Source organism: Nicotiana sylvestris, chromosome 11 (genome assembly GCF_000393655.2).
Source record: "Nicotiana sylvestris chromosome 11, ASM39365v2, whole genome shotgun sequence".
NCBI lineage: Eukaryota > Viridiplantae > Streptophyta > Magnoliopsida > Solanales > Solanaceae > Nicotiana > Nicotiana sylvestris.
In genome coordinates, this window is record NC_091067.1 from 38,501,269 (window position 1) to 38,516,015 (window position 14,747).

Here is a 14,747-nt window from a genome sequence, read left to right on the forward strand (position 1 = left end):
GAAATCGTAAAACAAAATTGCTGGAAATTTTAAATGCCTAGAACGACTATAAATTCTGCCAAGCTACCTAGGGACTCGGCATGCTCGGGATGGTGTGACGGTCCAGTTTCGGAGAACAACTCCCTTTGCCACAGTCTAAATAGAGAGGCCTTCTTCTTCCTCCTTCTCAATTATGGCACTGCAGTCCATATCCTCATCTTCCAAGAACAGGTCCTTCAGCCCAGGTAGTGCTTCTTCTTTAGTAGTTCCCCATATTGTGTCTGCCTGATGGAAAGACTATTCCAAATGGGGTATCGGTTGCTTAAGAGGGTAATACGGTCCGCTCCATGGGGGCGACCATTCCCTGTACTCCTACCATGTATACTGGTATCCGAGCCCAAAGGTTGTACCATGAGTTTTCAGTCGTATCGGCTTGGTGATACCCTGGAGGTCCTTTCCCAACCCTTTGTCGGGTTCATATACGTACCATGCTAGTATGCTCTCTATTTTGTTACTCCACCACTTATCCTTCTCGATGGCGTTGACCCATTCAATGTTGTGACATGCTTCCTATCCTAGCCTCCTTCTATGTCCGATGGCTAGAATGGTTTGACTGGTGTAGATAGGATTGCTCTCGTCTCCATGAATGATTACCTCTTGATGGTTCCATTCGAATTTTACGACTTGATGTAGTGTGAAGGGCACGGTTCCAACAGCATGTATCCATGGGCGGGCCAACAAAAGATTATATGAGGCTGGTATGTCAAGCACTTGGAATTCAACGTCGAACCAAGTTGGCCCCATCTGCAAGAAAAGGTTGATCTCCCCGATCGTGGCCCTCTGGGACCCATCGAAAGCTTTCTCATTCTTGCTTCTAGTCCGTATTTCATGGAAACCTTTGTCCAACGTTTTCAGGGTATCCAGTGGACAAATATTCAGACTTGAACCCCCATCAACCAGGACCCTGGCAATGAATTTGTCTTCAAATTACACCGTAATATGCAGTGCTCGATTGTGATTCAGGCCTTCGGGCGGCAACTCATCTTCGTGGAAGATAATCTTATGGCTCTGCAGCACCTGTCTGCCCATGTTGGACATTTCTCCACCAGTAATATTATTGGGTACATAAGCCTCGCTCAGTGCTTTCATTAAGGCATTATTGTGTGCCTCTAAATTCTGTAGCAGTGATAGGATAGATATCTGAGTAGGGACTTTGTTCAGATGATCAACAATAGAATACTCTTTTGCCTGTACTTTCCTCCAAAAGTCATCCGGTCTGGTCTCAATGACAGGCTATCTAGCACTGACATCCTTACTTAAACCTCCCAAGTGTTCAGGTGCGTAGAATCTGCCAGTTCTAATCATCCCATGTGCGGCGTCAGATTCCTCTATCTTAGCCTTCCCTTTTCGCTGAGCCTCGACGACATAATCCTAGGGTATTGCTTTTGAGTTTAATGGGGGTGTGGTTGACACCATCACGGTAAAAGGTGTGACCACTTCTACTTCAAATAGAGCAGAGGTGGCTGCGGGCGAAGTTACTTCCACCTCGAGTGGAACTGATGCAGTTACCTCAAAATCAATAGGTGCCTGAGTCTTAACCACAATAGGAGTAAGTGTAACTGTAACCTTAAAGTCATCGCCTTCTCGAATAAGCCCGATTGACCCCTTAGGGTCCCATTCCTCATTTGTTTCTATAACATGTACAACGTCACCTTTGTGATTAGGGAGGCGATTGTTGCGAACATTGGGTGCGACTTCCTTTGCTTGGATGACCTTGTTGTCAATGAGTGTCTGGATTTTATCCTTCAATATTTAGCACTCAACAGTGATGTGCCCTTTTATACCGGAGTGGTATGCACAGGTTTTGTTCGGATTAACCCATTGGGATGGATTTTCTTGTGCCACAGCGGGAATAGGTGTGACATAACATGCGGCCTTTAACCTTTCATACAATTGGTCGATGGGCTCAGCAATGGTAGTGTTTTGTCTGGGTGGCTTGCGGTAGAAATTAGGTCTTGGTCTTGGATTATTTTGGCGATTTGGTGGTGATTGGAAGTGGGATGGATGGGAATTGTAGGTGTGATGGATAGTGGCTGGTTTAGAATATCTGGGAGATAAGGTGTCACGACCCTAACCCCGAACTCGGTCATGATGACACCTCTCGTGAAGACAAGGCCAGCCAGACCAAAACAAAACACCTAATTTAGATAGTTAAATACCATAAATAGTTCTAAAACATGATATAATAACCATAATTTGCAGAAATAACGATAACAACAGTAGAAACCATTCCAACACAACCCAAACTGGGGTGTCACAAGTCATGAGCAACTAATAAATCCGGATACCAGTCTACTAGATACGAAATCCGATACAGAAGTTCAAGAACATGACAACAGTATGATAAGGGAGGCATGGGGGCTGCGGATGCCAACAACTACCTCGTGGTCTCCAAAAATATTGCCTGGACTGGGAAGATCATCACTCAACAGCGGACTCTGCGATGCCTAAATCTGCACACACGGTGCAGAGAGTAATGTGAGTACTCCGACCCAGTGAGTAATAAATATAAATAATGGCTAAAAGAAAGAAAACACGTAAAGGCACAAAGCAATTCGATATCAAGCAGTAAAATCACTTAAAGCAGTAAATCCATGAAGAAGTCAAATGAAATTCCTTTAAACCAAGTAAAACGGATAATTTAGCAGGTAAATAACAAGTAGAAATCTGCCCCTCGGGCGCAGAAACAATCACTCAGAATAGTATCAGCCCCTCGGGCTTACTCTCAGTACAATATCAGCCCTCGGGCTCAGTCTCAGTATAGTATCAGCCCCTCGGGCTCACTCTTAAATCATGATGGGTACCCACGCTCACTGTGGAAGTGCAGACTCCGGAGGGGCCCCTTACAGCCCAAGCGCTATATCAAACCACTCGTGGCGTATAAAAGTATCTCAAGCCCTCGGCCTCATATCCTCACATATGGCCCTCGGCCTCATTCAGTCCGAAAATCATCACAAGCCCCTCGGGCATTAGTAAAATAGTAGTTTTTAGCCCAAAACATCATTTAGAAATATCATTTAAGTTTCAAATATGAATAAAAGTGGCTGAGTTTGTAAAACAGCATATATCAACAGGACTGAGTTCAAGTAATAAGTCAAACAATGAGGAATTACTGATAAAAATCCCCGGAGGGTTCAAATAATTGGCACGAAGCCCAAATATGACAATCATCCCAAATCATGATGATAACAAATAAGTTTCAGTCAAATACGCGGTAAAATCATCAATCTGGACGGACCATGTCATAATCCCCAATAGTAAACGACTCCACGCTCATCACCAGCGCGTGTCTCACCTCAATATAGCACTACAATGTGCAAATCCGGGGTTTCATACCCTCGGAACATCATTTACAATCATTACTCACCTCGAACCGACTACAACTCTTGCTCGCGATGCCATTGCCCCTCGAATCGGCCTCCACGCGCATCGAATCTATCCAAAATCAAAACGAATACATCACAATATTCTAAGGGAGCAAATCCCAAGCTAAAACAATCGAAAAATATCAAAAATCCTAAAATTAGCAAAACCCGATCCCCGGGCCCACTTCTCAAAACTCAAAAAAATTTACATAATTAGATTCCTTATCACCCCACAAGTTCATACATACCAAAAGTTCTCAATTCCGACCTCAAATGGTCCTTCAAATCTCAATTCAAATGTTCAAAATCTCAAGCCCTAGTTCTTCCATTTTTAGCTTAGTTCCATGAATTTCTAGGTGGATTTCACAATAATAATCAAGTATTGATTTTAAAAATCTTACCTCTAGGTGATTCCCCTTGATTCCCTGTTCAATTTCCTTCAACAAGCTCTCAAAATGATCAACAATGGAGTAAATAAGCTTCAAAATTGCAGATGAAACGAATTAAAACATTCTGCCCAGGGGTTTTTCGCATCTGCAAACAAAAGCCCGCTTCTGCAGTACCGTATTTGTGGTCTAGCTTCCTCTTTTGCGGAAATCACTTAAGGGACCATATTCCGGATCTGCGGTCCACGAGCCGCATCTGCGACTCCACAGGTGTGGTCCATATGCTGCATCTGCGGTCCCTGACTACTCTTCCCAAATCTGCTTCTGCGGCTCCCCTTCCGCATGTGCGGCACCGCACCTGCGGTCCCCAATCCGTAGGTGCGGAAATACCAGAAACATCAATCTTCTGAAATATCTTGAGTTCAAATCTTCCCGTTAACCATCCGAAGTCACCCCGAGGCCCCCGAGACCTCAACCAAAAGCACCGACATGACCCAATACCTTATTCAAACTTGTTCCAATCATCAAAACACCTCAAACGACATCAATTTACCCAAAACTCATCGAATTCAAGCCTAAGTTTTGAGAAATCTTCCGAAATACGTTTTCGATTAAAAATCCGACCAAACCATGTCTGATTGACCTGAAATTTTGCACACACATCCCAAATGACATAACTAAGCTACTGCTACTCTCGGAATTCCATTCTGACCCTTATATTAAAATCTCACCTATCAACCGGAAATCACCAAAGTATAAATTTTGCCAATTCAAGCCTAATTCTACTCCGAACCTCCCAAAACAAATTCCGATCATGCTCTTAAGCCATAAATCACCTCCCCAAGTTAACCGAATCGTCGGAACTCACATCCGAGCTCTCTAACACATAAGTCAACATCCAGTTGACTTTTCCAACTAAAGCCTTCTTAAAAGAGACTAACTGTCTCATTTCTTCAAAATCCTTTCCGAACTCAAACTAATCAACCCGATCACATAAAACATGGATAACGAAGCGTAAAGAATCAAAAATGGGGAAAACAGAGCGGTAACTCATGAGAAAACTGGTCAGGTCATCATATCCTCCCCAACTTAAACAACCATTCATCCTCGAACGAGTCAAGAAACATACCTGAAGCCTCGAATAGGTGAGAATATCTGCTCCACATATCCCGCTCGGTCTCCTAGGTAGCCTCCTCCACGGGCCGACCTCTCCACTGCACTTTCACTGAAGCTATATCCTTTGACCTCAACTTCCGAACCTGACGATCCAAAATAGCTACTGGCTCCACATCATAGGTCAAATCATCATCCAACTGAACCGTGCTAAAGTCCAAAACATGAGACGGATCCCCAATATACTTTCGAAGCATAGAAACATGAAATATCGGATGTACACTCGACATGTTGGGTGGCAAAGCAAGCCCATAAGCCACCTCCCCAATCTTCCGAAGCACCTCAAAAGGCCCAATGAACTGCGGACTCAACCTTCCTTTCTTCCCAAATCTCATGACACCCTTCATGGGCGAAACCTTCAGCAAGACCTTCTCACCAACCATGTAGGCCACATCTCGAACCTTTCGGTCCGCATAACTCGTCTGTTGCGACTGCGCTGTACGAATCCTCTCCTAAATCACCTTCACCTTCTCTAAGGCATCCTGAACCAAATCTGTCCCCAATAGCCTAGCCTCGCTGGGCTCGAACCAACAAACTGGAGATCTACACCGCCTCCCATACAAAGCCTCATATGGAGCCATCTGAATACTCGACTGGTAGCTGTTGTTGTAAGAAAACTCTGCAATCGGTAGAAACTCATCCCATGATCCTCCGAAATCAATGACACAAGCACGCAACATGTCCTCTAATATCTGAATAGTACGCTCAGACTGCCCGTCCATTTGAAGATGAAAAGTTGTGCTCAACTCCACCTAAGTACCCAACTCTCGTTGAATAGACTTCCAAAACTGGGAAGTAAACTGAGTGCCCCTATCTAAAATGATAGAAACTGGAACACTATGTAGCCGAACAATCTCCATAATGTATAACTCTGCTAACCACTCTGAAGAATAGGTAGTACATATAGGAATGAAGTGCGCAGACTTGGTCAGCCGATCCACAATAACCCAAATAGCATCGAACTTCTTCAAAGTCCGTGGAAGTCCCACAACAAAGTCCATAGTGATCCTCTCCCACTTCCACTCGGGAATGACCATCTGCTAAAGCAAGCCACCCGGTCTCTGATGCTCATATTTCACCTGCTAACAATTGAGACACCGAGCTACAAATCCCACAATATCTTTCTTCATTCTTCTCCACCAATAGTGCTGCCTCAAATCCTGATACATCTTCGCGGCACCCGAATGAATGGAATACCGCGAGCTATGGGCCTCCTCTAGAATCAACTCCCGAAGCCCATCCACATTGGGCACACAAATTCGGCCCTGCATCCTCAACACCCCATCATCACCAATGGTCACATCTCTAGCATCATCATGATGAACTTTGTCCTTAAGGACAAGCAAATGCGGATCATCATACTGGCGCTCTCTGATGAGATCATACAAGGAAGACTGAGAAATCACACACACCAATACCTGACTGGGCTCAGAAATATCCAACCTTACAAATCGATTGGCCAAGGCCTAAACATCAACTGCTAGGGGTCTCTCCCCAACTTGAATATATGCCAAACTCCCCATACTCATTGCCTTTTGGCTCAAAGCATCGGCCACCACATTGGCCTTTCCTGGATGGTACAATATAGTGATATCATAATCCTTGAGCAACTCCAACCATCTCTGCTGCCTCAAATTAAGATCCTTTTGCTTAAACAAATGCTGAAGACTACAATGATCGGTGAATACCTCACAAGATACGCCATACAGATAATGCCTCCAAATCTTCAATGCATGAACTATGGCGGCTAACTCCAAATCATGAACAAGGTAGTTCTTCTCATGGGGCTTCAACTGACGAGAAGCATAAGCAATAACTCTACCCTTATACATCAATACACAACCAATCCCAACTCTCGAAGCATCACAATACACGATATATGAACCTGAAGCTGATAGCAAAACCAATACTGGAGCTATGGTCAAAGCTGTCTTGAGCTTTTGAAAGTTCTCCTCACACTCGTCTGACCATACAAATGAAACACCCTTCCGAGTCAACATGGTCAAGGGCGATGTGATAGATGAGAATCCCTGAACAAACCAGCGATAATAGCCTACCAACCCAAGAAAGCTACAAATCTCTGTGGCAGAGGATGGTCTAGGCCAACTCTGAACTACCTCAATCTTCTTTGGATCAACCTAAATACCCTCGCTGGACACCACGTGCCCCAAGAAATCCATTGAACTGAGTGAAAACTCACACTTGGAGAATTTTGCATAAAGCTTCTCCTCCCTCAATATCTACAATACAACTCTCAAATGCTCCGCGTGCTCCTCCTGACTACACGAGTACACCAGAATATCATCAATGAATATTATAACGAACAAATCAAGATAAGGCCGGAACACGCTGTTCATCAAATGCATGAATTTTGCAAGGGCATTGGTTAGCCCGAAAGGCATCAAAAGGAAATCATAATGACCATATCTGGTCCTGAAAGCAGTTTTAAGAATATTTGAATCCCTGATCTTCAACTGGTGATAGTCCGAACGGAGATCAATCTTGGAGTACACTCTCGCTCCCTGAAGCTGGTCAAATAAATCATCAAAGCGATGCAAAGGATACTTGTTCTTAATTGTTACCTTGTTCAATTTCCTATAGTTAATGCACATTCTCATTGTACCATCCTTCTTCTTCACAAACAGAACCGGCGCACCCCAAGGTTACACACTAGGCCGAATGAACCCATTATCTAGGAGTTCCTGAAGTTGTTCTTTCAATTCCTTCAACTTCACTGGTGCCATACGATATGGCGGAATAGAAATAGGCTGAGTGCCGGGCACTAGGTCAATACCAAAATCAATATCCCTGTCCGGTGGCATGCCGGTAGGTCTGCAGGAAACACATCAGGAAAATCCTTCACAACTAGGACAGAATCAATACAAACGCTAGATATGAAAGGCAACCCTTCCCAACCATACGCTGGGCCTTCAAGAAAGAGAACACTCTACTAGGAACATAATCAGTCACACCATGCCACTCGATCCGAGGCACACCTGGCATAGCCAAAGTGACTGTCTTAGCATGACAGTCTAGAATAGCACGACATAGAGATAACCAATCCATGCCTAAAATGACATCAAAATCCACCATGCTCAATAGCAATAGATCCACTCGGGTCTCCAAACCCCCAATAGTCACCACACATGACCGGTACACATGGTCAACAACAACACTATCGCCCACCAGGGTAGATACACGAACAGGTAAAGCAAGAAATTCACGGGGCGTACCCAAATAACAAGCAAAGTATGATGACACATAAGAAAAGGTGGAACCGGGATCAAATAATACAGAGGCATCTCTGTGGCAGACTGAGACAATACCTATAATGATAACATCTAAAGCAATATCATCGGGTCTAGCTGGAAGTGTATAGAAATAAGCTTGGCCACCGCCTGATCAACCTCCCCCACTAGGGTGACCCCTGGCTGCCTGACCTCCACCCCTAGTTGGTTGGGTAGGTGGTGAAGTAACTTGACCAGAAGTTGAGGGCTGACCCCTCTGCTGGGACGAACTAGCAACATGATGAGGACACTGTCCCCACACATGTCCAAACTCTCCACACTCAAAACAACTCTGAGATGCTAGAGAAGGGGACTGAAGGGAACCCCTCGCACCGGAGTGACTAGCTGATGCCCTTGGCATAGAAGAACCTTGAGCTGAAGGAGCACGGGATGAACTCTGAGCTGGAAGGGCACTAAGTGATGACTGGCCCTGCTGAGTACCGTGATAACCATGACCCAAAGATGCCCCACGATAACCTAGGTGAGCTGGCTGAGCAGACATGAATGAACGACCTCTACCATACTGAAACTGGCCCCTCAAAGGAGCACCACTATAACTCCCCGATCCTCGAGGCCTCTTGGCCACTTTCTCCTCTCGATCCTGATGGTGAATCGTCTCAATATCGCGAGCGATATCAACCACCTCCTCGAACGTAGCACCCAACACTCTCTCTAGTCATAAGAATACAGAGATAATAGTTAAGGCCATCAACAAATCTCCTGATCCTCTCACAATCTGTTGGAACCATCTAGACGACATGACGAGCCAACTCATAAAACCTCGACTCATACTATGATACAGTCATATCCCCCTGCCTCAACCACTCAAACTGTCTAAGTTTCTCCTCTCTGCGAGACTGCGACATATACTTCTTCAGGAAGAGAACAGAGAACTCATGCCAAGTGAGGGGCACTGCTCCCACAGGCCTACACCTCTCATACGCCTCCCACCAAGTGAAGGCAGCCCTAGAAAACTGAAAGGTAGTAAATGCCACACCACTAGACTCAAGAATCCCTGTTGTACGGAGCATCCGCTGACACTTATCTAGAAAACCCTGGGCATCCTCGCCCTCAGCACCACTGAATGACGGTGGATGGAGTCTACCAAACCTCTCAAGATGATGCTGCTCATCATCCGGCATAATTGGCACAACAATCTCAGGAGCTGGTACAACCGGCTGGGCTGGATGTGCCCCTGGCGTCTGGAGTCCCTGCACTACCTGCTCAGGTGTGCGAGCAGCGGGGGTCTGATTGCCTCCCCCGCCCAGTGAAGTAGCTACTGCTGCTGTGGTTGAAACTGCCTGAGCCAGGCTAGTGCAAACTAATAAGATCTGTGCCAAGGCCTCCTAAAGACCTGGAATCACAATAGGCATAGATGATGCCTGAACTGGTGCTGCTCGAGCATCCATGGCTGGAGCCTTATCCGGAGCTAGGGCAGCTGGTGGATTTACAGGTGCTGCCCTCGCTGCTCTGCCTTTGCCACAACCACGACCGCATCCACGTCCTCTGGTGGTCTTAGCTGGTGGCACTGGTGGTCGTCCACCTCGTCCGGTAGCTCGCGTCCTCACCATCTGTGAGAGAATGGAATAACAGAAGCTTAGTACTCGGACCAACAAGTTCGCAGGACAATAGTTTCAAGAATATGAAGTTTTTCCTAAAGGTTCTGCAGCCTCTCAAGGATAAATACAGACGTCTCCGTACCGATCCGCGAGACTCTACTAAACCTGCTCATGACTCGTGAGACTTATGTAACCTAGGGTCTGATACCAACTTGTCACGACCCTAACCTCGAACCCGGTCGTGATGGTGCCTCTCGTGAAGACAAGGCCACCCAGACCAAAACAGAACACCTTATTTAAATAGTTAAATACCATAAATAGTTCTAAAACATGATATAATAACCATAATTTGCAGAAATAACGATAACAATAGTAGAAACCATCCCGACACAACCCAAACCGGGGTGTCACAAGTCATGAGCAACTAATAAATCCGAATACCAGTCTACTAGATACGAAATCCGATACAGAAGTTCAAGAACATGACAATAGTATGATAAGGGAGGCACGGGGGCTGTGGACGCCAACAACTACCTCGTGGTCTCCAAAAACACTGCCTGGACTGGGAAGATCAGCAATCAGGAGCGGACTCTGCGATGCCTGAAACTGCACACACGGTGCAGGAAGTAATGTGAGTACTCCGACCCAGTAAGTAATAAATATAAATAATGGCTGAAAGCAAGAAAATACATAAAGGCACAAAGCAATTCGATATCAAGCATTAAAATCACTTAAAGCAGTAAATCCATGAAGAAGTCAAATGAAATTCATTTAAACCAAGTAAAACAGGTAATTTAGCAGGTAAATAACAAGTAGAAATCCGCCCCTCGGGCATAGAAACAATCACTTAGAACAGTATCAGCCCCTCAGGCTCACTCTCAATACAATATTAGCCCATCGGGATCACTCTCAGTATAGTATCAGCCCCTCGGGCTCACTCTCAAATCATGATGAGTACCCCCGCTCACTGTGGGGGGTGCAAACTCTGGAGGGGCCACTTACGGCCCAATCGCTATATCAAGTCACCTCGTGGCGTATAAAAGTATCTCAGGCCCTCGGCCTCATATCACTTAGCATATCCTCACATATGGCCCTCAGTCTCACTCAGTCCGAAAATCATCACAAGCCCCTCGAACATTAGTAAAATAGTAGTTCTCAGCCCAAAATATCATTTAGAAATATCATTTAAGTTTCAAATATGAATAAAAGTGGCTGAGTTTGTAAAATAGTAAATATCAACAGGACTGAGTTCAACTAATAAGTCAAACAGTGAAGAATTAGTGATAAAAATCCCCGAAGGGTTCATATAGTTGGCATGCAGCCCAAATATGGCAATCAACCCAAATCATGATGATAACAAATAATTTTCAGTCAAATACGTGGTAAAATCATCAATCGGGACGGACCTAGTAACAATCCCCAATAGTAAAAGACTCCAAGCTCATCATCAACGCGTGTATCACCTCAATATAGCACTACGATGTGCAAGTCGGGGGTTTCATACCCTTAGAACATCATTTACAATCATTACTCACCTCGAACCGGCTACAACTCTAGCTCGCGATGCCCTTGCCCCTCGAATTGGCCTCCACACACATCGAATCTATCCAAAATCAGAACGAATACATCACAATATGCTAAGGGAGCAAAGCCCAAGCGAAAACAATCGAAAAATATCAAAAATCCCGAAATTAGCAAAACCCGAGCCCCGGGCCCACTTCTCGAAACTCAAAAATTTTCGCATCATTAGATTCCTTATCACCTCACGAGTTCATACATACCAAAGTTCTCAATTCCGATCTCAAATGGTCCTTCAAATCCCAATTCAAATGTTCAAAATCCCAAGCCCCAGTTCTTCCATTTTTAGCTTAGTTCCATGAATTTCTAGGTGGATTTCACAATAATAATCGAGCATTGAGTTCAAAAATCTTACCTCTAGGTGATTCCCCTTGAATCCCTCTTCAATTTCCTTCAACAAGCTCTCAAAATGATCAACAATGGAGTAAATGAGCTTCAAAATCGCGGATGAAATGAATTAAAACATTCTGCCCAGGGGTTTTTCGCATCTGCGAACAAAAGCCCGCTTCTGCGGTACCGCATTTTCGTTCTAGCTTCCGCTTCTGCGGAAATCACTTAAGGTACCATATTCCGCATATGCAGTCCACGAGCCGCATCTACGAATCCACATGTGCAGTCCATATGCCGCATCTGCGGTCCCTGACTACTCTTCCCAAATCCGCTTCTACGGCTCCCCTTCCACATGTGTGGCACCGCACCTATGGTCCCTAATCCGCAGGTGCGGAAATACCAGAAGCAACAATCTTCTAAAATCTCTTAAGTCCAAATCTTCCCTTTAACCATCTGAAGTTACCCCGAGGCCCCCGGAACCTCAACCAAAAGCAATGACATGACCCAATACCTTATTCGAACTTGTTCCAATCATCAAAATACCCCAAACAACATCAAATTAACCAAAACTCATCGCATTCAAGCCTAATATTTGAGAAATCTCCCGAAGTACGTTTTCGATAAAAAACCCCAAACAACCATGTCCGAATGACCTGAAATTTTACACACACATCCTAAATGACATAACGAAGCTACTGCAACTCTCGAGATTCTATCCCAACCCTTATATCAAAATCTCACCTATCAACCGAATATCGCCAAAATATCAATTTTACCAATTCTAGCCTAATTCTACTCTGGACCTCCCAAAACCAATTCCAATCATGCTCCTAAGCCATAAATCACCTCCTGAAGGTAGCCGAACCGTCAGAACTCATATCCGAACTCTCTAACACAAAAGTCAACATTCGGTTGACTTTTCCAACTTAAGCCTTCTTAAAAGAGATTAAGTGTCTCATTTCTTCCAAATACTTTCTGAACACAAACTAATCAACCCAATCACATAAAAGACGGATAACAAAGTGTAAAGAAGCAGAAATGGGGAAAACAGAGTGGTAACTCATGAGACGACTGGCCGGGTCGTCACATGAGGGTTGATGTATAGGTGGTGATGCTTGGTATGTGGGCGGAGATGGAGGTGTTTGATAGGTGGGTGGAGGTGTCTAGTATGTGAGGGGAGTTTTTGGGCCCTTGGCCACCATTACTGCCCCAACATCTCTTTTCTTTGATATGCCCCCTAATTGGAGTGCCTTATTCGTGGCTTGCAGTGCCAGGAAATTTGTTACCATCCCGCTCTTGATTCCTTCCTTATTCCTTTCCCCGAGCTTGATGATATCAGAGAATTTGTCATTTTCGATGACCATCAGTCTCTCATAATATTGTGGATAATGTGCTCTGATGAAGAACTTATTCATATGTTCTTCGTCCAAAGCAGGCCTGACCTTGGCGACTTCCGACCTCCAACGAGTAGCATACTCGCAGAAAGTCTCAGTAGGTTTCTTCTTGAGGTTCTGAATGTAGAAGACATCAGGTACGTTTTTTGTGTTGAACCTGAATCGGTCCATGAAATCTGATGCCATGCTTGCCCAACTAGACCATTTCTTCAGGTTCTGGCTGATATACCAAGACCACACATCCCTGGTAAGCCTCCTCATAAAGAGCTTCATCTGATTCTTTTTATCTTTTCCAACCCTGACCAACTTATCACAGTAAGTCCTTAGGTGAACGATAGGATCACATGTTCCATCGAACATTTCAAACTTGGAGATTTGTACCCCTCTAGCAATTCCACATCGGGCTGTATGCACAGATCTTCATAATTGAAACCTTCTATTCCTCTATTACCTACAACACCTTGAACTTGGCTTGTTAACTTCTTGAGTTATTCGGCCATGTTCTTAATGAGTAGGTCCTTTTCGGAGGGTTCCGATGCTCAAGAGATTGGCTGGGTAGAATGTGGTATAGTTTCCACGTATACGTGTTGCTCTGATGGGTGACAGGAACTTGGGTATAGTTATGGTCATTGGTGGAGTTTTGTGAATCGGGAATGAGTGGTAGTGTATTTTGGGGAGTGTGGTAAGTAGTGGTTGGTGGGTACGGGATCGGTTGGTGCTGTTCTAGTGGAGTTGGTATCTGCAATGGATTGATACTTTGTGGTGGAGTAGTGTATTGATTTGGTATGGTAGGATTTTGCGGTTTTGGTTTTGTGTGTTTTGGTGAGGCATTGTGTTCTTTGCGTTTTGTTGGGGGATATTAGGGACATTAAGGGTGAGTGACAAGTTTGCCAAATTGCAGACCTGCTCAAGTTCTCCTTGCAGTTCTAGTATCTTTTGTTTAAGTCTCAAAACCAGGTCATTCGGGGCTGGAGTACTACGGCCATCGAAGGTTTCTGCGTTCTCAATGTTTTCCTTTCAAATTCCACTTAAGTCGTCCATCTTTGCTTTCCCTCTACTTTTTGTGTTGCTTGGAGGAGGAGGAGGTAGAGGGCCTCTGGATCTGGTATGATATGCTGATGAGGCTAGCATGGATGAACCAACCTACGGGTATAGAAATAATAATAATAATAAAAACAAACAATACAAAAGGTAACAAGTTAGTGGGGACCCTGAAACGTTTGTAGTATATAAAAACATAGTGCGAGATATAAACTTGTATCCTAATTTAGGAGCCTCATTGTGCCCAAGGTAGGCCAGTGACAAATAAATTTGGAGAACTTCAAATGCCAATAAATTCTTCATTTATTAACATAAAAGTAGACGAATCCAAAACGACACTAACATAATGAAAAAAAAACAAGTCACTATTGGTACTTGGCCTTATTACAATTGGAAAGCGAGTAAACCTAATATATTTGGTCTTAGCAGGACCTTCCTCAGGTTGAATGTTCTCGTTGATCAAATCCTCATGTTCGCGTAGGTCCGTCAGTAAGAACGCCTTTGCCAAACATCCTCCTTCATTTCCCTCAGTGTTCTGGTAGTCAGTGACTCTCTTCCTCACTTTTCCTTCTAATTCCAGCAGACTGTATTCCAT

General features: G+C 44.5%; 1 protein-coding gene across 1 annotated transcript; it reads right to left on the reverse strand.

The window, feature by feature from the left end:
• Window positions 1–135: 135 nt before the first annotated feature.
• On the reverse strand, window positions 136–14,747 carry LOC138880946 (uncharacterized). Its single transcript, XM_070161133.1, has 6 exons — window positions 14,528–14,747; window positions 12,923–13,515; window positions 9,633–9,821; window positions 9,361–9,551; window positions 634–943; window positions 136–264 (listed from the first exon to the last, which is right to left on the reverse strand). Exons 1-6 carry the CDS (start codon window positions 14,745–14,747, stop codon window positions 136–138), a joined length of 1,632 nt encoding a protein of 543 aa, XP_070017234.1.